The 27152-nt window shown below is 33.2% G+C and overlaps 1 protein-coding gene across 1 annotated transcript in view; it reads right to left on the bottom strand.

Annotated features, from left to right (window-relative positions):
- Positions 1-21808, bottom strand: part of LOC145239789 (deoxyribose-phosphate aldolase-like) — a 33393-nt gene extending 11585 nt beyond the window's left edge. The window contains exons 1-4 of the mRNA XM_080103288.1: positions 21708-21808; positions 5783-5880; positions 4397-4544; positions 297-395 (exon numbers count right to left, since the gene is read on the bottom strand). Of these exons, the coding sequence (XP_079959414.1) occupies positions 297-395; positions 4397-4544; positions 5783-5880; positions 21708-21738 (376 nt within the window). The 5' untranslated portion in view covers positions 21739-21808. The remainder of the gene's footprint in view (positions 1-296; positions 396-4396; positions 4545-5782; positions 5881-21707) is intronic.
- Between the last annotated feature and the right edge of the window lie 5344 nt (positions 21809-27152).

The raw sequence follows: 27152 nt of genomic DNA, 5'->3' as shown, positions 1-27152 counted from the left end.
AGTATACACTAAACTTGTTTTCATTCTAGGTAAAAGTAAATTTCTCAAAAAAGTAACATACACTATGTAAAAGTCATCAATAACTCACAGCATAGGTCACAAAAAAAATCAGAGGCAACTAAAATAAAAGTCATAAAAATGTTTTAAAAACACTAAAAAATTTGGCAAAATTCAGAAAATAAATTTTGAAAGTTTCAAAATAAAAAAGTGCAGTATAGTTGATAAGAAAAAAATGTGTGACAAAAAAAAATAAAAAAATAAATATAAATTGATTAAAAAAATTTACTTTGACTGACCTGATGCAATTGGAATGTCTGTAGCTCTTGCTTTCTTTAGTGCCTTGGCACAATCTGTCACTCGACTGGGATAAACACACACAGCAGCTGTAGAGATACCTGATCACCAAAAAAAGAAAAACAAAAAAGTAAAACAAAAGATCATAGCCCACTACATATCCTCTCTCCATATATATATATAGGAGCAAACAGTTAATAAAACATGTTTAAAAACACTTTCAAATAGATAAACATATTTAATCTGAAAAGGAAACACTTGATAAGTGGATAGTTCTTAATCCGCAGAGTTTCAAAGAAATACTTTCCTTCTCATCAGAGGGTAGGAATTAGCAAAATGCGGGATCGGATTTTCTTGGAGCTATATATTTTTGGATTTTACCGTCATTGGATTATTTGCCTTTCACCAGACTATCCATTCACGTGTAATCACCTTTTTCTTCACCATATTCCCTCTGCTCCACTTTTTGTTATCAAGTAAGATCTTTGACTTACTTGTTGTTTCATCAAATACTTTTGTATGCAAAATCCGATCCCGCATTTTGCTAATTCTTACCCTCTGATGAGAAGGAAAGTATTTCTTTGAAACTCCGCGGATTAAGGACTATCCACTAATCAAGTGTTTCCTTTTCAGATTAAATATGTTTTTTACTCTTTTTAAAAGTGTTTTTTAACATGTTTTATTAACTGTTTGCTCCTATTATAAGCTTTATCTCCTATTTGGTTTTATCGAGCTTTTACATCTGGTTGAGATTACTTTATAAATATTAATTCTTTAATATTTATAATATACTTTAGTTTTACCATCTTGGATCATTTTGGTAAATTTAATTGTAATTTTTATTTTATATATATATATATATATATATATATATATCCACACACACACACACACACACACCTTATTAATAACTTTTAACCAAAATTTTAATATATGAAAATCTTGGTAATGTTCATATACCAATAAAATCAAGATCAAAATGAATTGACTCCTTTATTAAAGCTTCATGATTATCATTTTCCATAATCGAGCAGGCATATAATCTTTTTGCAAAAATCAAGACAACAAAATATAAAATGAGAAAATCATATCATGTATTTTGATATGCATTATAATTGTTTCATAACCATTTGAACAATTTTTAATATAATTCAAAAATATTCCAAAATAGCTACTCTTCAGACAGTAAAATACACTATACGTATATGAATATATTCATATTCTCTATTTTAAGAGAACAAGCTGTTGAACCTACCTCCACACCACTCTTATATTTTCTTTTTGATTTTATTTTCCAATAGCCTTGGAATTCAGTAACCGCCCCATTTTCATATTTCTACTTTTTAAATGATATTTCAACTAATTACCTGTTTTTGAATGATATATTTAAAAATGGTTACAAAAAAATTGTAACGCATATGTAAATACACAATATTATGTTCTCATTTTATATATTGTTGTCTTGATTTTTGTGAAAAGATTATATATGTGTGCGTGCATGTGCTACATCCATATATAAAAGTTGTATTCTTGTTTGTTTGTTCATAATTTGATTACTATATACAAAAGGTTCATTACTTTATTATTTCATTCATTTCTATATATAGTATGATTCTTGAAAAATATACGATTAAGAAGTGATCTCATTTACATATTACATTAAGGAAAATCGATTTTATTAAATAGCAGTATTTAAGTTATTGTTCAAGTTTGTTATTTAAATTTGATTTATATTTGTAACATTTAATTTCATTTATTTTGACTGACATCGATTTTTTTAGAAATCGGTTTTGACTGACATCGATTTTTTTAGAAATCGGTTTGAATTATTTCCTCTGGCCACCAACTTTGTTCTTTTTTTTTCTTTCTTGTAGTTTCAGCAGATCTTAAAACCCCAACGTTGTCCGGTTGTAAAATCTGCTTAAAAAAAAAAATTGTGATAGCCAGAGGTGGATGAGGGGTTTTGCTTAATTGTAAAATCCGCTTAAATATATTTTAATTTATCTAGAAAAAAAATGAAAAAAAAATCGACGAGATAAGAATGCTGAATCTTCAACTGTATCTGCCATCCATAGTTGTTGTTGCCTCACCACGTTTTGGCCAAGTAAGCCTCTGGCCGACTTTTGGGTAGGATTGAAACCACTATCTTCAGACAATACTCACCTGGAACTGTAAAACCAGAGGAATAGTTGGCCAAAAACATGGTAAAACAACAACTACAAAGATGAGGATAACAGTCCGCAAACAAATAAATATACAAATAAACAAATAAATAAATAAACAAACAAATAAATAAATATACAAATTACTCATCTCAAAAGAATTCCAATACTTAAAATAATATATGCCATTCAGTACAGACCCAACAGTGGAAGATCAGATAACAAAAAACTTGGATTCATAAGATCAAAAGATCTAACCTTGATCGCCCTTCAGGGCCCGTGGTGCAGTGAATAGAGACATTGAATCTCTACAGTTCCAGGTGATTATTGTCTGAAGATACCGGTTTCAATCCTATCCAAAGCTGGCCAGAAGATTAATTGGCCAAAACCCAGTGAGACGACAACAACTACTGAAGATACAGTTGAAAATTCAGCATTCCTATCCTGTCATGGTTAACAACCTGATGAAGCCCAGAGGAATAGTTGTCTGAAACGTCGTGAAACAACAACTACAAAGATGAGGATAATATTTCGCAAATAAATAAATAAAATAAAACAGTATTCTATATCATGGCACCCCAGCAGTGTTAATCTCTAAAAAAAAAAAAACAAATAAAAAAACAAACTAGAACGAAAACATTATTGGAATTAGATACTGGATTTAGTTTTAGCACCAACTAATTTATATTACTAAACTAGTCTAGGTGCCCGGTGTATGTTGAGCAAAAAAAAAAAAAAAAAAAAAAAAAAAAAGTGGTAGTAGACAGGCAGGCTTGAACCTGTGATGCAAAGGCAGAAAAGAAGGTGAAAGTGTGTGTAAGGGTATTATTTGAGCAAAAAAAAAAAATTTTTTTAAAAATAGTAAGCAGGGTCAAACCTGTGACGCACCAGAGGAAAAAGAGGTGAAAAAAAAACAAAAAAAAACTGTGTTATCAATGTGTCTACCGTGGTTGTGACGGGCAATCAAAATAACACCTTTTATCCAACGTCATGAACACGAGGGTTGAATGACTTGCAAAAACTGTCAGTGGAAAAACCGACCCTCCCTGTAGAAAAGTGCCCAGTTGAGGGTGAAGGAAATAAGGTTTTTGGCCAATGTTTCAATATTTGTTGTCCAAAGGATCGAGCTTCAAAATGATACCAATCTTTTGAAAATCTGTCGCCTCTGTCGAAAGGTTTTGTGAGAAATACAAACATGCATGCATTTAAACAGACAGGTGAGATTTATATTATAGAAGATGTGAATAGGTTAGCAGAAAACGGCCACCAAGCCAATGAGCATGTAAGGCATCCCAAATCCCACTAATACCAAGCATCTGATAGAACATGGCTAAGTGGATTATCTCCACTAGTTGGTGTCGCGCATTCAACAAAACAAAATAGATTACAAATTGGTTAAAATAATAATAAAAAATAAAAGATTCCAAAATTTGAAAACACAATAAATACAAAAATCTTAAGAACATAGTGGCCAATCCATTGAATATCCATAACTATAAAGGCATGATTTTTATAAATGAATGTATATAGTGATCATTATTATTATTATTAGACTGGGCTAGTGTACAGGAGAAATGGAGAAAAACATTCATACTTATAATTTTTATTTTAAAAAAATTGGCGCTTGTTTGAATCTTGTATTTTATCTATGTAAAATAGCTACAAACTTAATTTTCCTTAATTGTCTTCGGAAACTATTTTTTTATTGATAAAATTCGAAATATTGAATTTCAAGTAAAATCAATGGTATCTACCTAATTGCGATGTCGCAATATAGAAAACGATAAGATAGAAAATTAATTATTAATGAAAACAGTTTTCGAAGACAATTAGTAAAAATTGAGATTTTAGTTATCTCCCCTAGATAAAACCTGTGACTCAAACTAGCGGCAAAAAAAAAAATGCTTGTAGAGCAAGTGTTATAACAAATGAGGACCAACCTTTGTCGTGCATGTTGAGGGATTTCAACAAGTTTTTCTGGATTGGGTTTTTAGCCTTGAAGCAGAGTCTCTCAACATTGGAATATGTGTCATCTCCGGACAATGTGGTCAAGTCGATGCATGTGACAGCTCGTAAAAGCCAGGCAGCCTAGAAAAATAAAATGGAGACTAAGATATGACCAGGAAAAATAATTTTAAATAACAATCTTAAAAAAAAAATTACTGTGAAAAAAGAAAAAAGAAAATCTTTACTTAAAAAGGAAACTATGTTTATGATTATAAATGTTGATTGTACAGATATTTTTTTGCCCTAATTTAAAATGGCTGCCATCCAAAATCTTTTAAAAAAATGTTTAGAGATTCAGTTAGACTTTATTTTTAACACTAGTTGCAGTTAAATATGTTGGTATTATCAGAAAGTAAAGTCCAAATAAAGAATTCCCAACTGTTATGTTCTCGAAATTCTCATCAAAATCCAGCTCACATCTGACAGAACTCCTTTCTGCCAAAGAGTCTCAAGAAATAATTCCCAACTGTTACGTTCTCCCTCTCGGTATTACACCTCAGCACACATCTGTCAGAACTGACTTCTGCTAAAGAGACCCCCCCCCCATGACACACAGGCTTTTTATTTGAAAAACTGACTGCATCTCATTTGTTACCTCACATGACCAACAGTCCATAAATAGCAGGAGCGGCCATATTTTTCTTTCTATATCCCTTTCCTGAAACGGACGGCACGTTGTCAGGTCAACAAAGGCCAGGTTTGTACTACTTTTTAACCACACTAATAAAATAAATAATCATAAAACATTGTTTTTTTAAATAAAGTATTTTTTTAATATAGCAACTGAATACTTTTTTTTTTTTTTTCAAATAAATTCATATTCAAATTCAGATATCAACTCTTTTTGGGTTATTTAATGCTGAATTAAGGAATTTTGGAAAAAGGTTTTATGCTTCAAGTTCTTTATATCTTCGAGTATGTTAGGTTCATGGTGTTTGGTTTGATTGCTTTGTAGAGGGAAATTGTTGTTTTGTTACTTTAACAAATAGAATAAATAAAAAGAAAAAAGTGATTTTCACAAATTTGTCATTGTTTCACAATTTTACAAATTAATGAGAGCTTAAGGTGGATTTCGAGTTTACTTTTGACAGCTTTCTTCCCTTATTTTGTCCTTTAATCCCCACATTCCTCGTGATGTTTCTGAGAAAGGGGGAAGAACTGCTGTTTTCTGAGTCAGAATCTATCCATTTAATACCTATTAGTTATTTTTTTTTTACCTTGAATAAATATTTTTATAGTTCCTTACATCAAGTGGTTTCATACTTTGTTTAGTGATTTTCATTAAAAAAAAAGAAAAAAAAAAGAAGTGTATTCATTACCTGCCATTGTTTTTTTACAGTTCTACGAGTGGACAAGGTATCAGCCCGTCTTTTTATGGCTGGAAGGTTGACATAAATATTACTCAACCATTTTTCATCTAGACAAAACAAAATAAAATAAAACATTAACAATCAATTGTACAATGTGTGTTTTAAAATATGTTACTATTGGATTAATAGACATATCCATATTTAACAAAAGATAAGTAAAAATAAAATTTCCACTTGAAATTTAAGGCGACAAAATGAGTAAGAGGAAACAATGCATTGAATAAGAAGTCAATATACATGGCAGACAAAAAATTCTCTTGGATTTTTTATCTGTGAATGAAGCGGATGTGTTTTCAAGGGTCTTCTTTCCTTCCTCAACGAGTGAAGTTTGGAAAAAGATGTGTAATATTAATGCATACTGTAAAAGAAAAAGAAAATTCCGAAACGATAATGATGTTTTTATTTTAACTATTTCCACTGATGCTACGAAGAAAGAGAAAGAGATGAGGTAAGACGCAACTATTTTCACTATTGGAAATCAAATTTTATGAGTAACCGAAGAGAGACTGTCTTGTCCACCATTTTAAAAACAAAAATCCGGAATTAAAGAGAAACAACTCAACAATAATTCAAATTTGCGAGATTTATATTGTACTGACTATGAATTCTTATTAATCGCTTGAAGATGATTTTCTTTATAAAACTACTCGATCAATTTATGTGATTTTTGGAATATGATATTTTCGTTTTGTCACAGGTACGTATGTCATACAGATTTTTCTTTATTTTTGTTTTTTTTTAATACAGGGAGAATTCTGAACAAGAAACATTTTTTATGATTGCAAATGAATTACGTCTCAAGGCTAAAAGCTACTGGAGGATAAAGATGAATGATATTGAATAGAGATAAAAAGAAAATTAGCATGAGTCCATCTGAGATGACATGGAAAACTTCTGGAAATAATTCCATTAAAAACAATGGCCGCTAAAACAAAACTGTGTGCTATGTACCTTTTAGAAATATGATCAGATTATATGATCATTCCAAGATTATGAATAGGGATTTTGTGTATCCATCTTTACATCTACTTATAACATAAGCATTAGTGCTTGTTGGTATGTTTGTCCATGTATTAATTTTCATGTTGAATGCTGTATCTTTTTTTTTTTTTTACACGGTGGTCACCACTTATCAAGGCCTGGAAGCCACTCAGGGATAAGGGTTATTGCAAGTACAGTACGTTAGTGTGGAGATTTGATGAAGTGTTTACTTAAGGGCGGTTCATTAGGAATTTGTTAACGTTGGACTTGAAGACATCCAAGCTGTAGTTAGGTGGGAAGCAAGCAGACGGAGCAGAGTTCCACAGGCGTGCAGTTCTAAGAAAGAAGCTTTGTTCATGGAATCCACGTTTTGATTTAGGCATAGATAAAGAGTGGGGGAAATATTTCACAGTGGATTCAGCTAGATGAGTGTTTTTCGTGAAAGATTGGCGCGGGGGGACCAGAGATTGGAGTTCAGATGAGCACCTGCCATGGAAATAACGATAAAACAAGGATAGGCTCGCAACGTCTCTTCTGTGGGAGAGAGGTTGCAGGGTAGAGAAAAGGGCATCCTCCACTAAGCCATGAAGTCTATTTTGTACTCTGTCAAGGCAGGTTAGGCTGTTTTTAGCAGCTCCTGCCCAGATATGGCAGCAGTATTCCATCCTTGGACGTACTTGGCTTTTATATAGATAGAGAATTGCATCAGTAGTGAGATATCTTCTGGAGCAGTAGAAGGATCCCACCATCTTTCCAGCGACCTTGGCAACAGACTTGATGTACGTGTTCCATTTCAGATCAGGAGTAAAGAACAAACCCAGAAGCTTGTCAAAACACGGGGCTTCTCCCAGATGAGAGCCATCCATTTCAATTGATGCCAGATGGGGATCAGAGCGTTGATGATGTAAGGATAGGAGTTTGGTTTTAGATGCATTAAAGGTAACCAGCCACGACTTCCCCCACTGAACCACGCGCTCGAGATCAGAGGAGAGAGAGAATCAGAGAACTTTGTCATTTACAGCCTTTGATGTGTTGCCGTAGATGGTCGTGTCATCAGGATAGATGTCAACGAATGATTTAAGTATGTGTTTAGGGAGGTCATTGATGTAGATCAGGAAGAGAGTTGGGCCCAGGATTGATCCTTGAGGGACTCCAGCACTAATACTCCAGGCTTCTGATTTTTGTCCATCTACCACTACTCTTATGAGCCTATCAGAGAGAAATAGGTAAAATCTGTAAATCTACCTATAATATAAATGGCACTTTCTTTTCATTTTTCATAACGATAATATTGTGAGGTCTGCATTCACGCTTGCCATTTATAAAAGAAAAATACTGCTAATTTTAATTTATTTATTCCAAGAATATTGTGGAGTTTGTGTTTGCGCTCGACATTTATAAAAATGAAAATGCAGCATTAAGAATTAATTATATAATGTTATAAATTGAATTTAAAAAAAAATTTTAATGGTGCAATAAGTTATAAATTTATTATATTTTTTACTAGAATATCTTGTCCTTTTCTTTTCCAGTTTTAACAACTAGTCCTTTACTTTTCCATGTTTAAGTTTAACCATATTACTTTTCATGCTCGCATTTTTCTATTGTAATCCATGATTTTCCAAGCTTCCAGTAAATTCACTTGTTCTTTGTTTAATTTCAGTCTTATTTTTTTTTCCCCCCATAAACATAACATACACATATGTAATAACAATGTATAGCACTTGTCTGCTTTTAATACCCCTCATTCTCCCTTTCATTCTTTCTGTTTCACTTGTTACTTCTCTTTTCACGAGAGTGGTGAATTAGTAGAAACAGCAGTTGCTGAAGCAACGTGGTTGTTATGGAAACCAATCATAAAAAAACATTGCTCACCTCCTTACATTTTTTTACAATTTTGAACACCAGTAAATTCATCATAACTTTTGCTTTACTGAGTAAAAATTGAAAATCTTTTTTTTACAATATAGCTGAGAAGGTGAGCTATAAACTGTAATAATTGTTTGAAATTTTGTTGAAAAATGAGTGGACGGTGAAGCTTTAAAGCAGTTCTAAATGACTAAAACTGCCACTTAACCATATATTCAAACACTACTGTGCTTGAATGATTTTAAGAGTTTTAAACAAATAACGTGATAAAAATATGAACATCATAAAATAGTATTTTCAGTAAGGTTTTGCCAAGACTCCACCCCACTAATTTGTGAATGCATGTCCTATGTTTGTATGAAGAATTTTGTCATAAAATTTGGAAACTAATCAGAAGAGACATTATTTTTTAAAATTGACATGAATACTAGAATACTTCAATTAAAAGTCAAATATAAACAGGTAAAATTATAGAGGATTAAAGGGCGAATCAAATGAGGTATAGGTTGTTTAAACAGTTACATTTAATTTAGCTTAAATTTGCAGTTTTTGAAAATAATGACAAGTGCAGATTTTCTTTTTGGCGTCAATGTATATCAAAATACATAAATTTAGAAAGCCAATACAAGCAAATTTTTTAAAAAATAAACAAACATTTATTTGTTTAAAAATCAAATTTTCAGTGCTCATAGTGTCTTCGCTGGTATTGGCTTTCTAAACTTACGTATTTCAATATAAATTTAAACAGCAAGGAAAAAATCTTCACTATATATATATATATATATATATATATACTAGCATTTCGGCCCGGCGTTGCCCGGGTATTTGGAGGTGTATGCTGAGCAAAAAAAAAAAAAAAAAAAAAAAAAAAAAAATGGTCAATTTTTTTTAATTTGACTCCTATCATTACCTCTTAAAATTTATTGTTTTGGGCTCAAATCAAGTTATTAAGTTAGATCCATGTCCAAGGAACTTATATCTAAAATTTCAAGTGTTTAGACCAAAAATTGTCGGAGGAGTTTGGTAGAGTTCTCAAAAGTCAAATCGTATCATTGAACTTTGACCCCTTAATCGCCAAATTTCTGGCCGAAATCCGGTCACATTGATTTTCCCAAATCTCAGTACCCTGTATATCAAATTTCGAGTCTGTAGACTTAAAATTTACAGTGTTATTGCATAGGGAAATGTACACAGACACAGACAGACAGACACTTTCACTTTTATAGATATACTAGCATGAGTGTCCGGCGTTGTGTGTTGAGCAAAAAAAAAAAAAGCGGTAGTAGGAAGGCAGGGTCGAATCTGTACCGCCAAGGAGGAACAGAACGGGGGAAAAAACGTGATGTCTTTGCTGTTACGACCACTGCCACACCGGAAGTGACATAGGTTTAAATTATGGCTAGACAATCGAAAAGAGAGGATGACTTTGGAAAATATTGGTGAAAAAAAGCGACCCCTCCCTGTAGAAAAGTGCCCAGTTGAGGGTGAAGGAATTAATGTTTCTAGCCAATTTTTCAGTATTTGTCGCCTGAAGGGTCAAGCTTCAAAAGGATAGTAATCTTGTGAAAATCCGTCGCCTCTGTCGAAAGTTTTAGGCAGACATGCAAACATACATACATACATTTATATATTTGTAGCTCAAATTTTTGACCCACTGATTAAAAAGCTTGCCCTATCTCTGAATACCCTTTATGTAAAAATTTCAAATGTTTAGACCAGAAATTGTCTGAGTAATTTGGTAGAGACCGCACGGGTCAAATTTTTTTTTTTAATTTCGAGTCTGTAGATTGAAAATTGACAGAGTCGTTTGGTAGGGAAATGTACACAGGCAGAAAAACACGCACACACACACACACTTTCACTTTTATAGATATACTAGCAGTTCCGCCCAGCTTCGCTCGGGCATTATGTACTGTTCATAACTTTACGTGCCTATGTATATATTAAAAAGTATGACTAGCATTTCAGCCTGGCGTTGCCCAGGTGTTTGGAGGTGCATGTTAAACAAAAACAACGCTCAATTTTTTAAATTTCGACCCCTATTATGACCCCTTAACATTTGTTTTGGGCTCAAATTAAGTTATTAAGTTAGATCCATGTCCAAACAACCTCTATCTAAAACTTCAAGTGTTTAGACCCAAAATTGTCGGAGGAGTTTGGTAGAGTGCTCAAAGGTCAAATCGTTGAACTTTGACCCCTTAATAAACAAATTTCTGCCAAAAACGGATTACCAAGATTTTCCCAAATCTCACGACCCGGTATATCAAATTTCGAGTCTGTAGACTAAAAATTTACAGAGTTATTTCGTTGGTAAATGTACAGACAGACAAACAAACAGACACGTTTATAGATTAAACAAAAATATATACGTACTAGCATTTCAGCCCGGCGTTGCCTGCGTGTTTGGATGTGTATGTTGAGCAAAAAAAAAAAAAAGTGGTAGTAGGAAGGCAGGCTCGAACCCGTACCACAAAGAAGGAAAAGAACGGGGTAAAACCTAACGTTTATGCTGTTACGATCACCGCCAAACCGGAAGCGACATTTTTTAAAATTAAGGCTAGACAATCTAAAGGAGAGGATAACTTTCAAAAATATCGGCGAAAAAAGTGACCCTCCACCCTTCTACCATGTAGAAAAGTGCCTAGTTCCTATTTACAATGCCTCCCCACAGGACAAGATACTGATCTTGGTAAAATCCGTCGCCTCTATTGAAAGTTTAAGGCAGACATGCAAACAGACATACATACATACATTTATATATTGGTAACTAAAAATTTTCGACCCAAACTGATGAAAAAGCTTGCCCTATCTCTGAATACCCTTTATATAAAATTTCAAATATTTAGACCAGAAATTGTCTGAGTAATTTGGAAGAGACGGCAGAGGTCAATTTTTTAAAACTTTGACCCCTATTATGACCCCTTAAAATTGATTGTTTTGGGCTCAAATCAAGTTATTAAGTTAAATCCATGTCCAAGGGACCTATATATAAAATTTCAAGTGCGTAGACCCCAAATTATCGGAGGAGTTTGGTAGAGTTCTTAAAGGTCAAATCATTGAACTTTGTCCCCTTAACAGTCAATTTTCTGGCCAAAAACCGATAACATCGATTTTCCCAAATCTCAGTACACTGTATATCAAATTTCGAGTCTGTAGACTAAAAATTGACAGAGTTATTGCGTAGGGACGTGTAAGGTTGATACTGCAGGACCTATTAAATTGGAGACTTTTTTTTTAAATCTTGTGTGGGAGGGAGAGAAACTAGTGATAGAGGCATCAGTCCAGATGTGGCACAATATTTCATGTATGGGAGGGAAGTGCAAAATCAGGAGTTGACAATTTTTGTGTGAGTCAGGAATCTTTTTTGTTGTTGTTTATTTATTTTCATTGAGGGATGAGAATTTTGCAAACATTGCAGAAGTTGGAGTCAAATATCTTTGGGCCTAACTGTTTAAGCCTTTCATTATCTTTAACCAACAACGTTTTTTTTTGCTGACCTAAAAAAACAAAAAAAAAAAAAAACATTGTTATCAGTAAATGAAAATATCAAGTGAATAAATCTTTTGAACATTTTTTCCTCATCAAGCAACAGAATTCAGTTATTAGAGATTTTAGAGAAAGATAGACCACCCAACAACTGATAACTTGACTGATTGAATAACTTTGGTGATATTCAGTTGAAGAAAAAAAAAAAACATCTCTGCAGTGTTGACTTTTTCCTTTTTTATTTTTTCACCCTCGCTTTAATCCACCCTCCCTCCATTCCTCTGCTTCCCTAATCTCTTAAGTGTTCATTTTAAGATTTTACTGGTTAACAGGCTAAAACGTGATGTTTTTTTGTTTGTTTGTTTTTTGATCCTAAATTACACCTGTTATCAATCTTAAATGGATGAATAAATTTTTCTTATCTTCTTTCTTTTTTTTTTTATATATAAAGTCAAATAGGATTTTCTCCTATTTCATTGACTGGCATAGCTTTCTTAACCAAAAGTAGATAAAATGATCTCTTTCATCAAGCTTATATAAGAAATATTGATCTATGTTCTTAAAAAGAAAACTTTTATTTTCAATTGATTTTTATATTTAATCCTCATTGGGTTTTAATATAGAAATCGCTCCAGACAAGGTATGAAGTCACTTGATTTAAGGAGCAGGATGAATAAAAGATGATTATCTGAAAGACAGGAACTGCCTATTGATTTAGTCTTGCAATGTCCAAAGCTATAGATAGGAGGAAAACAGTCAGAAGTAAGAGAGTTCAACTTGCAGTTCTGTAAAAGAAGCTACTGGAATTGGAAGTTGCATTACAATAAGGTATCAAAACAGCAAATTGATGTAGACTACGAGATCAATCAGTCAAACAAGCTGGAACAACAGAAGCAGGGATCAGACAATGCAGAAAAACATATGCCATGACAATATCTATAAAAAAAGACTGAGACTAGCAACATCTCTTTTTGATGATCATTTATTTTGTCTTAGCCATAAACAGTGCAAAGTAGAAGAGTACTTACTCTTACAGTTACATTTACTACAGCTGCCGCCCATAAAACCGAGAATAAATTTAACAAGGTTTTTCGATACACAGTTTCATTGACTACTACTTTCCTTGCATCTGAACAATATTTGACTTTAGAGAAATAGAGAGGGGGAGGAGAAAAAGTGTGATTTATATATTTAACAGCGTCAAGATTTTGTATCTGTTACTGTGGGTTAATCGCCCACTTAGAGACAAAAGATGTCTGTTCGAACCTCACCTTATTTTTAATCTGATATTGTTCCAAAATGAACTTAGACATTTTGAATTATTAAGTATTGTATAGTGGTATGGAATTTTTGAATTAGTAAGTATTGTATAGTGGGTTATAAAAATTTTGAATTATTAAGTATTGTATAGTGGGGTATCAAATTTTTGAATTATTAAATATTGTATAGTGGGGTATCAAAATTTTGAATTATTAAGTATTGTCTAGTGGGGTATCAAATTTTTGAATTTTTAAATATTGTATAGTGGGGTATCAAAATCTTTGAATTATTAAGTATTGTGGGGTATCAAATTTTGAATTATTAAGTATTGTATAGTGGGGTATCAAATTTTAAATTATTAAGTATTGTATAGTGGGGTATCAAATTTTTGAATTATTAAGTATTGTATAGTGGGGTATCACAATTTTTGAATTATTAAGTATTGTATAGTGGGGTATCAAATTTTTTAATTATTAAATATTGTATAGTGGGGTATCAAAATGTTTGAATTATTAAATATTGTATAGTGGGATATTAAAATTTTGAATTATTAAATATTGTATAGTGCGGTATCAAAATTTTGAATTATTAAGTATTGTATAGTGGGGTATCAAAGGGGAATGTGTGCATAGCTCCAAAAAGAGTAGATATTTCACTAAACGTACTTGTGTTTGTGACCTATTTGCATTTGTGATGTGTATATACTTGTTTGAATGTATATATGTCTCACTAAAATGGCTGTTGGTTCTACACTATTCGAACCACATGTTTTCTTATCTATAAATACATAACAGTCTATTTTACGGCCCGTGATTAGTCTTTCTAGGTGTGTTGACGCATGCATGTCAACATAATTGCATAAACAAATATACATAGGACATACGTGTTCTGCTATTGTTTCTCTGGAAGACCTTCAGCCATCTTGGGAAGAGGGATTCTGTGCAAACAAAGACGTTTCAAGACAGACCAAGATGCTATATATTTTTATATATATATATATATATATATATATATTTCTTTATTTCTCCCAGATAGTTGTCATAGCAGAGAAGTGATCGATGATCTTGGCATGAGGTTAGTGCTTCTACGTCTCACATCTGAGACTCCCCTCTCATGAGGAGACCCCCTTTCAGATCATCTTCCTTTGACGTCTTCAATCCAACTCAACACTTTGCTCCAGCAAACCGGAACACATGACAGACAACACCTCCTACCAGTCAGCTGTTCAGATACCTTCCGGTGCAAACTTGTCCGGTCACCAAGTTTGACATGTTTTGCTATGTTTTGATAACCCATCAAAACATAGCTTCACATCTCTTGTTTACTTTGCCAATTAGATAGATAGATAGAAAAATAGATAGATAGATAGGTAGATAGATAAAAAGATGCACAGATAGATACACCGATAATTAAATAAACTGATAGATAGACAAATAATAAATAATGTATTCTTCTGCTTAGCCAACTAAATTTAGCACACTGTCTTTGCTAGCCGAGTGGAAAATCTTAATGCGGATTAGGATATGTTGCTTTTTTTATACTGAAATCTATGATCATGCATGTCTGCATACAATTTTCTTCATATTTCCACTAGATTGGCACACGCATATTAAAAAATGGAGATATATATGCTAAAAGTGTGTTTCAATTAAAGAGAACAAATTTCTGTTCCGGAACTATAATATTTAAAAGAGTATTTTTTAAAATATTGTTTAATAAAAATATTTCAACAATAATTCTAAGTCTGAGGTGAAAATACAATTAAAAAAAAAAAATAAGGAGAAAATCTAAAACATACTACTTGGAAATTTTTCTATCAAACTCATGTCGGTCATGGCTTCCAAAGTGAGCACATACTAACCCCGTGGATTAAATAAAGGATTCCACCTGAAAATTCTATCCAGATTCCCTTATTCAACAGAAAGCTTCTTGAGTTCGACAAGATACACGTGAAGAAGGCCAAATGTTACATCGATTAAAACATTGTGCAAATAACACTCAAGATGAGAACAGTAGTTCGGATACACCAAATAATCTAAATTATCTATCTACATCCCAAAAATTCAAAAACATAAAGTATACTAGTTCTAGAAAAATCAAGCATTTTCATTTCCTTACACATGCAGTGGAACAGTGATTTAAAATTTTCAAATGACCCCTGAAGATTATGCTTGAATGAGAAACTAGAAAATACAAAGTTTAAAGATGTAAAAGATTTAGTAAACAGCAGATCTGAAATATCCACAAATTGTAAACATGGAATTAATTAACCTGGGATCGTAACTAAAAAAAATAAATAACTGGAAAAGAAAAAGTAACCCACTTAAAAAATAAAGGGCATAAAAAGTCAATTGGCAGTTATAAATAAAGGAAAACAAGGGATAGGGGAAGATAAAGCTTTTTTTAAAGGTAGTAGTATAGAATTTTAATATTCATATTAATAGACGAATGGAAAACAGAAATAAGACTTTAATTAACAAATGGATCAGGTGTTTGAGTTTGCGCGGTTGAACCTATTGTAGCCGGGGTCAGCTTTCATTTAAAGTAAAACATTTGGAATTGGGGAAAAATTATTGGTTGACTGTAATAAATAAGCAATAAAATTAATACCTTTGGTTGGTTGAAGGTCAATGCAAACACAATTTGCTTATTTGCACTCCCTTTCTTTCATGTTGTTAGTCTCAGTCTTCTATAAATATTATCATAGCATGTGTTATTCAGAATTGTCTGATCTGTTCTCTGCTTCCGTTGTTCCAGCTCGTTTGACTCGTTGGTCTAGTGGTCTCTATTAATTCACTGGTTTGATAGCTTATTCTAATACACCTTCTTCCAGTAGATTCTTTCTAAAAACTGCAAGATTGTGGAACTCTATACTGATAGTTTTCCTTTTACTTATAACCTTTGTCTTTTCAAGACTAAGGTCAATAGGCATCTCTTTTTCTTCTCTAACTAGCCCGGTAGTGGTAGTAGGCAGGCAAGCAGGCTCGAACCTGTGACGCGAATGTGGAAAAGAAAGTGAAAGAAAACCTGACGCGACCGAAAGTGTAAAGCGTTAAAATTTAACGCAGTCAATCAAAAAGATGAATTGCAGAAATGGCGTTGCTTTTAAACCTCCCACGAAAGTCGTTTTTAATGTGGGGGAAAAGCAGCTAGGCCAAAACAGGGGGCACTCTGGCAGTATCCAAATAAATAGTAATTGTCTCAGTATGAAAGGTTTCCCTTATATTGACCAAGGACTAATTGCAGATTGAATACTATCCGAGCGAAGGGCGGGAGTTGGCTGTTGCGTTCGATTAGTTTTGCTTATATTTATACAAAAAAAGACAAACACTTGAAACAAGGGAATTTCTTAAAACTAAATCAAAAAAAAAGAGATAGAGACGATGTCCGTTTGTGAATCTGAGATATTACAATCTAGGAAGTATAAGAAAACTTCTGGAATCTAACCGACGCGAGAACCTTTCGTGGACATACCATACACAAATGCGTGTGCCCATTTTGTCTTTTATATATTACACTAGTCTGGGTGCCCGGGTGTTTGTCGATGTGTGTTGAGTAAAAAAATAAAAAAGTTGTAGTAGGCAGGCAGACTCTAACCCGTGATGTGAATGCGGAAAAGAAAGTGGAGGTGTGTGTAAGGGTGTTGGTTAAGCAAAAAAAAAAGAAGGAAAATTGCGAGTGCAAAAAAAGAAAGTGGTAGTAGACAGGTAGGCTTGAACCCATGATGTGAAGGAGGAAAAGATAGTGAACAAAAAAAAAAACATGACGCGTTAGCTGTTGCGCCCATCGCCAAACCAGAAGTGACATAAGTTTAAATTAAGGCTAGAACACAATTTGCAGCAATGACTTTTGAAAATATTGGTGAAAAAAGCGACACCTCCCTGTAGAAAAGTGCCCAGCTGAGGGTGAAGGAATTAATGTTTTTGGCCAATTTTTTTATATTTGCCGTCTGAAGGATTGAGCTTCAAAATGATACCAATCTCATGAAAATCTGTCGCCTTTGTCGAAAGTTTTTGCGAGACATACATACATACATACATTCATACATGCATTTAAACAGGTGCAATTTATATTATAGAAGTGCTCGCCGTTGCCCGGATGTTTGGAATTGAGTGTTGAGAAAAATAAAAAAAAAATTTTTTAAAAAAGTGGTAGCAGGCAGGTAGGTTCGAATCTGTACCGTGAAGGAGAAAAAGGATGTGAAAAAAAAAAAAAAACGTGATGTCTTTGGCGTTGCGTCTATCACCAAACCGGAAGTGGCAAAAGTTTAAATAAGGACTAGTCAATCGAATAGAGGGGATTGCTTTAAAAAATATTGGCGAGAAAAATGACCCCCTCCCTGTAGAAAAGTGCCTAGTTGAGGGTGAAAGAATTAATGTTTTTAGCCATTTTTTTTATATTTGTCGTCTGAAGAGTCGAGCTTCAAAACAATACCAATCTCGTGCTCCTTACATAAAATGGTTTCATGCTTTGTCTGTAGCGATTTAAAAAAAAAAAAAAATTGTAGAATTTAAATCTCTACAAGTCTGGCAAATTTTTATACTACAAATATATTTACAATGGAGAAATTTTGCTAATTCAAAATATTTTGTATTGAAAATTGTTTTAAAATTCAGATGAATTGTTATTGTTTACGAAAGTGTTTCTTGTCCAGAATTCTCCTATATCAAAAAATAAAAATAAAGAATAATCTGTATGATGTACATACCCGTGACTGATTGAAAATATCATATTCCAAAAATTATGTAAATTAATAAAGTAGTTTTATTTTTATAAGTCAAAGTGTATGTGTACGAGAGAGGAGCGACTGTCTTGCGGCGCCATCTTGAAAATAATCTCAAGGGAGATAACTCAACGATAATTCAAACTTACAAGATTTTTGTTGGAATGTCTATGAATTCCCAGTAATCACTTAGAAATAATTTTCGGTGCTTGTTAAGATAGAGTCAACAGATCGAATTAAGCAAAAACAATATTATGTACTTAATTGTTATGTCGAAAATGTTAACATATCCAAAAATTACGAAAATTCATCAGGTAGAAAGTTATTTATAGTTAAAAGTAATTTTTATGGAAAATTGGGTAAAATTGCATTTTTCTTAGATGTTATAAAGTAGATGATGAAAAGTTTCACACACAGGGGACATAACTTGGAATGCAAAATTTAGATTACACCGTAACGACTTCCGACATTTGTAGCCTATAGCGATAGACTTTTTTATTTTTTTTACTAAAAATACAATAGCAGTTGTTCTGCTTGATGAGTTTTCATAATTTTTAGATATATTACTATTTTCGACATTTTTTTTTTTTGATTAAAACGACATACAAGGTGCCTTCAATAAATTTCCAGATTTTTAAGTATGGGCATTTTTATTGATAGTACACACATGAAACTCTAGTCCCCTTCAAAGTAATCTCCTCCGGCTGCAATGCACTTGTACTGTTCCAACAACTTCTGGAAGGCCTGATGGAAACCCTCTTGTGTGAGCGTGTCAATGTCCCTCATCACAACCTCTTTAATCTCCTCAATTGCCTCATAACGACAGCCTCTAAGGTTTTCCTTGAGTTTAAGAGAATTATCAAAAGTCACAGGGAGCAAGGTTTGAACTATAGGGAGGGTGAGGAACTGTCTTAATGCCCATCTTGATCAAATAGTCTCTGACAAGGATGGAGCACCCTTGGGACAAACTTTGCACAAATCTTCCGCATCTTCAAATTGTGCGTACAGTCCTCACACTGACATCAAACTCTGCACTTCTTGTCTCTATAGACACATGACGGTCCTTATCCATGAAATTCTTTATAAGGCCAATCAACTCTGGTGTTCTGACTTCCTTACACTGCCCACACCTCTCATCATCCCTCACGGACTCTCTGCCTTTCTTGAATCTCTTATGTCAATCAAAAACTAATGCTCAATTCATGCAAGATGGTCCAAAAGCAATCTGAAGTGTTTCATACGTTTCTGTGGCATTTTTTCCAAGTTTAAAACAGAATTTTATTGCATATCGTTCTTCTAAAGTGTTCTCACGTCCAGATTACAATTTTGAAATTCATCAGCTATGACAACCTGAAATCATAAAAATTGGTCAGTCATCTCATAAGATGTAAAGCATTGGTTGGTTGTTTTTGTTTTACGGCATATCAACCCTTTTCGGGTTATTTAACACCGAATCCAAAGATTTTGAAGAAAAAATTTTTAATAGAATATATTTGTTGTTTTCAAGTCGGTTTCTATTTAACCCATAGTTGGGACCCTAACAGGTACTACCATTCCAGATCAGAGTGGACCTGGGAGCAATGGTAATTAAAGGGTGGCTCCACACTCCCCAAAGCCTGCAAGCTGGGGCCTCACCACTGGATATAGTTTAAGGTCATATCCAGGACCTAAGATGTCAAGAGTCTATGACAATTTTAAATGCTTGTACAAAAAAAAAAAGAAAACAAAACTCTGAAAATTTCTTGAAGGCATCTCGTATTAAAAAAAAAAAATCGATCCGTCAATTTTCTTTATAAAAATAAAACTTCCTTGACCAATTTATGTGATTTTTGGAATCTGATACTTTCGTATCGACATACAGATTTTTCTTTCTTTTTTATTATAGTGGGAATTCTCGACAAAAAGTACGAAAGTTTCCGAAAGAAAAGAAAAAAAGAGAAGCTATGTGGGGCTGCTGGTCGTAGAGGGAGGATGTCCCAGTTTTTTTTTTTTTTTTGTCATTTCAGGTCACGAGAATTGGGGGACGCCGGACGAAATTAGTGAAGTTCAAAGTTTAAACATGAAAGCAAGGAGAAAGGGAGGAGATAAAAGAAAAAAAAAGTTATATTAGAAGTAAATGAAATATATTTTCAAAGAAATGTGATGAATCAAAAAAAAAAAAATATCACACCGTCAGTAGAGGGTTGAAAAGAGTAATGTTAAAATTATTATTATTATTATTATTTTAAAATCTCAGACAAGAGCTTGTGTGTGCCGTCTGTGTTTCTCGCTTATATGTGACTGATAAATACACATTTAATAATTTTTTATTGGTACTTGTAAGAAATAGGCATCCAGAGAGTTCATACTTATGCACCTATAGTACCGTGCTGAAATAATAATAGTATTTTGAAAGCCATTCTTAACATGGGAGAGGAGGAGGAGGGGGGTTGTAACTATTTTGTAGATTCACCTAACAATTTAACAAAATCGTAAAACTTGAATTTAACTTGAAAATACGATGCTAATGTACTTACTGATCCGCGCTATTTTTTAAATCGTATTTCCAAGTTTAATTAAAGTTTTATGTTTTTTATTCAATAGACAGAATAGGTACAAATAACACCCTCCCCTCCCCATGTTAAGAATGGCTTTTTAAATAATAACGTTATTATTTCAGCACGGATCAATGAGTACCGAAAATACTATTTTAAAAAAATAGCATATAAGCAATCACTTTTCCAGTTCTTATAGAGTCAGTTTCGAGTAATTGACGAATGAGATCAGTCCCGGAAATGACCGAAATTGTTTACGAGTTTCATAAAAAATGTAAAAAGGCAGACGACAGTAAGCATGCAAACGATTATGTTACGGTTAAGTTATGGATATAGTTAACAAAAGAGGAGGGGGGCTTTCAAATCATAAACTGCCTCGGCAATTTTCGGAACTAACTTGGGATTCTCTGTCAATAGACTCCATGGGAAATCAAATCCTCTGAGTGCCCATTAGACGTCGTACCGATTTATTTATTTTTTTACTATTAATTCATTAAAATCAAAAATGAAATAAAGGAAAAATAAAACGAATTAAAAAATATAATAATAAAATAAATTATAAACATGTCTGTATTTTGAATTATTTTTTCTAAGCGCTCAACCCGGGCAACACCGGATAAATACACCCAGTTAGTAAATGTTCTTAAAAATTATGGTCAATTTTTACGACCTGCCCCAGCGTAACACCCCAACCTCCCCATGTAAAGAACGGCTTTCGGGGTTGGGGGTGTTTATTCCGAAACCCGTTCTTAACATGGGGAGGTTGGGGTGTGTATAATACGCTGGGGCACGTCGTAAAAATTGACCAAAATTATTATTATTACTACTACGTACGTCAATAATTTACGGGTAAAAAGTTTTAAGAAACTTTTATTTTGCGACACGTCTTAAATTTACTGGTATTATTTCCATTTTTTTGTTGTTCTTTTTTAGATAAGGAAATCTGTTATTTGTTAATTTTATTCAGATGAAGGATAAGAATTTAAAAGAAAGAAAGAAAAAACACTGTTTTCTCACTCACCGAAAGCAACTCCGGGATTACGTGCTGACATTTTCTAGGAAATACAAATTTATGAATGGAAACAAAACAAGAAAAAGGAGGGGATAACTCTTTAAAGCTTAATTATCTCCCTTTATGAGAAATGGTTTTAATTTGAAATGTTATCATTTAGAAGGCTCAAAAAGAAGAACTATATTAATAAAAACATTGTGAATAAAATCAGGTAACAACTTCGCATGTGTACAGAAGATGGACGGCACCTACAGATAGTTGATAATCGTAGGTTGAATGTTGAAACATTGATAACATGGCCGAAAAAAAGTTGACGTCACTTGGGAAATGAAAAATGCGACACCCAGATTAATAAAAGGAAATAACTTTTAATAGTTAAATCACGTTTTAATAGTTGTTGCATTTTATAAATATTATTACATTAAAAAAAAAAGTATTCATTAGTTCCTTTTCTTTTGCCCTGACTGCAGAACTAGACGCATCCACCAGCCACCACTACAGAAAATTAAGCATCAAATACTGCAACAATGAAGATCCACATAGTCTCTACATAATTGTGAGTCTAGCAATCGCACAACCTCATCAGACATGAGTATGGAAAAGTGATTTACAGTTTAGAGTACAACCATCGAGGTTGAGGTTTTCTTCTTAATCAACCTAAAGGGCCAAATGCTACGTGTGGACACTTTGGAGCTGTCATCACCTGAATTTACAACTTTCAAATTCACGTACCTGTCTGTGCTCACTTTAGACACGCAGATCATTTTTGACACCTCAACAGATTCACCTCGCCCTTTCATTCCAATGAGTGATCATAGGGTTGTCTTTGATACCTACACAATCTGACACATCCTGGATTTAAAGCTACAGTGAAGCTGATTTTAATTAGATTTTTATGGCCAAATATAAGGTGTGACATCACTGCCTGGATATATTTCTGCATATCCTGCCAAAAACCAATGGTGTGTAATCATATACATACACCTCTTGGAACATTCAACATTCCGTAACGTAACATGCAGCTGCAGTCAAGATTGAATTCGCTACATGAGTTTGTAGTGTAATTCAAATCTTATCTTTAATGCTTCACCAAGGCTATCAAGGGTATTTTTTTATCGTGACGCCATCACTAGATGGGTTGCCTACCATGGATTAAAAGAGGCCCATCTACCCTCGAGAGAAGGATAGACCACGTCAGTTCCCACCTTCTCAATGGTCACCCATCTGGTACTGGCGATGCTCAACGTTGCTTAACTTCGGTGACTTGGCAAGAACCGGTATGTCAACATGATTGTTCCATATAACAATTTATTAGGGCAAGTTTTGACAGCAACAACATCCCATATGCTCGGTTCAGTCATATTTATATTGATCTGGTTGGACTATGGCCGGTTATTCAGGGATTTACTTACCTCCTGACCTGTATAGAGCAATCCACATGGTAGCCTGAAACCATCTCCCTAAACTACATTTTGGCTGAATCCATTGCACAAATCCTTATATCAGGCTGGATATTGTGTTACAGAGTTTCCACAATTATCTCCACTAACCGTGGGAGACAATTCGAATCCAACATCTTCCAGGAACTTTCCAGGATTTTAGAGATTAAACATAAATATATGCATACAACTAGTTATCGCCCAGCTTCTAACAGGATGACAGAACACTTCCATTGCCAATTGAAAGCCGCATTGCATGCTTATTCTGACCAACAGTAATGGAGTGAGTATGTACCTACTGTCCTTCTTGACTGTCACACGGCTATCAAAGAGGACTAGGGATACTCTCTAGCCGAACTTGTGTATGGAGTACCTCTATCATGCTGACCCTGATAGATTTAATGACAACAGATCTAACTCTGCACACCAACAGACTGCGATCTTATATCAGTAAACTCCCACCTATGCATTGTAGGGAAGAGACCATTAAATCTTCAATCCTGAAAGAACATGAAGTCACATTTTTCTGAGAAAGTTTGCCAAAAAAGTCCCTTTCAATCCACCTTATATTAGTCCTTATTGCAGGCTTTCATGTGCTGACAAACTTCATCATAATTAGCAAAAAAAGAAATTGTATTTGATCAAATAAAAACACAACAGCCACATATTCCCCCTACATACACATTACATCAACATATCGTTACAGCAGTAAAAGTGTGCACATCACCAAAAGACAATTATGTCACTGCCATGTATAGTGATCAATAAGAACATTAGCTCAAAAATCTATGTAAGAGTTTATATATAGAGAATGTGCTTTTGTATAATTTCTTTTTTCTTTTCCAGAAGAAAATAATTTTCAGAGAAAAGACATATTTTGCTCCTCAAAATATAAATATATATATATATATATATATATATATATATATATATATATATATCCTTTGACAAGCCAATAAAAAATGTTTTCGGCAGGCATGCAGTTTAGATTATAAAGATAGCCTTTAACCCTTGCGTGAGTAAAAGGAGCAGCTTCTAAAATTACACCGGTTTGACTTCACGTAAATAAACGTCAATGATTCATTAATTTCATTTTCTTTTTTTTTTTTTCACTTTAATGCTAACAAACAATATAAGCTTTTGTGTACCAAAAAGGGGTTTGTTTTACTATACACATAGATTCGAAAAAGTTGTCAAAAAAACTTGTCTTTTTGAGAGGCATTTTTATTAACTTTTTTGTTAATAAAAATGCCTCTCAAAAAGACAAGTTTTCACGCCAAACATTTTTCACTGAAAAGCAAAAATATTTTTTCATTAAAAAAAAAAAATCTGTAAACTGAATTGACATATTTTTTATTTGATATTTTGTTTTAACAACTGCTACATTTACGAAAAAAAAAATACTTGCTTTGTTTTCCACCTAAGCAGAGGTGATATAGAAGTTATGAAAAAAAAAAAAAGATTTATTTCTCTCACGAATTAACGTCTCTGCTAACTGATTTAGCCACACTAACCAATCAGCTTGCAGGGTGCATTGATTCCACCTGCCGCCTAAGGAACTTTTTAAACCTTTTTGGTGTTTGTTTTACTATACACATAGATTTAAAAAAAACTTGTAAAATAAGCAAATATATAACAAATCAATGTTATCAAAGGCAAGACAAGTTACTTTTCTACCTAATTGGATAAGTTTTAAGTGTTTTTATTTAATATAAAATGTTTATTCGGTTAAAAAATCATAGTGTTTCTTGATATATTTGAAAAAGACAAATGGCAGCAAGGTGTCTGTTGAATATGTTAAGTCTGGGAAAATGAGTTAAAAATTATACAAAAATACTGTTAATGTTGGAATTTTTTTTGTACCAATAATGGTGCCCCCCCCCCAGTTTACATTTATTATTTTTTATCTGGTTCTTGTATTCGATTTTTTTGTATTTGATATCTTTTTTGATTTTTAGTTTCATACATTTTGGGTTTGTATGAAACTCCCTTTAATTTGGAGAAAAGGGAAATGCTAGCTCTGTGATGATGTCACGAGCCCAGCGCGAGATTCACCCTCTTTTGAAATTCTGCCGACGTGGAGATTGGACGTTCATTTGATTGCCCGGCGCTGAAAATGGAATTTTTACGAGCCTCCTTCAAAGAAGAAAACCCGGCAAGAACACCCCGGGCATGCGACGAGGCATGCTTCTGAAAACTATCTATGTTGCTACGTTTTGCACATAATTTGAAGGAGTCTAATTATTTAAAAAGAAAATACCTTATTTTACGTGACAAGGAATTTTGGAACCTCCTACAAAGAAGAAAACCCGTCAAGAATACCCAGATATGCAATGCGGCCATACTTCTGAAATCCATCTGTGTATCTACGGTTTGCACGCAAATGAAGGAGAGAAAATTCTAAAAGGACTTTAAACGAGAAAAAAAAAAGAAAAAGAAAAAAGGCACATGCCTGACTGGATTTCAATTTGTGAGTACGCTCCTAAAATTTACTACATAAGAGAGTGTGATTAGGAACTATTATTTTGAATCTTATTATTGTATTTATTCTTGGATACGACATGTTCATTATGAGAACCAATGTTATTTTTTTCATAATATGTTATTTTGGCATTTTTTAAATTTAAATTGCCTGCAAACGGAAAATTTGCAACTAATTTTATTGTGAATAAAATCTCTTCTTCGTTTCAAAGCAAGATCTTTATATTTTATTTTTTACCCCCCCCCCTTTTTATTCCATACTGTCATTTTTTTTTCAGGTTAGTTACTTTAGCGTCAAATTTATCTGGAAGCAAGATAAAATTCCGACATTTTGCAAATTTCTCCCTTCTATGTAAAAGTAGTTTGGAAAATTTCTGCTTTTATTTAAATGCATTTTGCAAATTGTTTTCCCCTATTAAATACATTTAGCAAATTTTGTCCCTTTATTTTGGACACTTTGAAAATTAAGTGTACCTTTTTCTTATCGAGATACGCTTTAATTCCTTTTCTTTCAAGTTAGGATTAAATTTAACCTCTTGAAATTTCTGTTACCTCGGCTACTTGACACTATCAACTTGTCTCTTAGATTCGTTCGACTACTGTGAATTTCTCCCGTTATTTAAAGGCATTTTCCAAATTTATTTTCCCTTATTTAGAAACATTTTGTAAGTTTACTGCTTTTATTTGAAGGCATTTTGTAAATTCATGTCCTTTATTTCAGAGTACTTTTCAAATTAAGTATATCTTTCCTATGTCGAGACCCGTTTTATTCTCGTTCTGTCAATGCATTACTTAGCTAGGGTTAAATACATTCCTATCACTGGACCACTTGTTGACTCTTTCTGTAACCTCCCTGCACCCCACGTCTGTATTTAGAGCCGGCCCGTATAGATACTTCAGCTAGTAAATTCTCTTCCCACTTAACTTGTAACTTAGCGCGTCTGTTAATGCTCTCCTTAAACCATTCGACGACTACTATGTCCCGAGTTTAGAAAACGTGTAATGTAATTTTGTATGTTTCGAATATTCAACATTTTTTGCCTCACTAAAAATTCCCGAATTTAACATAGTACGTCTGTACAGGGACTGGAATGTTATATTTAGTTTATTCCTGAATTTAGCATTTTTATGTACGTCTAATGTCTTTATCTATATCTGTCTAATATATTTTACATATGCCTAGCGCACACTTTTTCACATATTTTTCTTAATAAAAAGATTAAGCGATACGTATGCACTTTCCATTTTCTACCTTTAGAATTGAAGTTGTGATTTTCGTAACCCTCTTTTGAAATATAATTTACATTTTACTTGCATTAGTTGAATTCCCACGGGTACTGCGATTTATGTTGGGAGAAACTATAGCATTTTCTGTTCCTAGTCAGCAAATAAGAAATCCTACTAAACTGAGGTCATTTTATTTTTCGTCCTAATCCAGCATGTTCAATAGTTTTTGGAAGCTGAATTTTCCCCACTTTAAGAAACGACTTTTATCCAACTATACCCTCGTGGGGAGCTTAGTAAATAGAGACCC

Source organism: Euprymna scolopes, chromosome 19 (assembly GCF_053919585.1).
Source record: "Euprymna scolopes isolate OS-2025 chromosome 19, ASM5391958v1, whole genome shotgun sequence".
Taxonomy (NCBI): Eukaryota; Metazoa; Mollusca; class Cephalopoda; order Sepiida; family Sepiolidae; genus Euprymna; species Euprymna scolopes.
The sequence above is the reverse complement of the archived record's forward strand: the minus strand, read 5'-3'. Positions and strand labels throughout refer to the sequence as shown.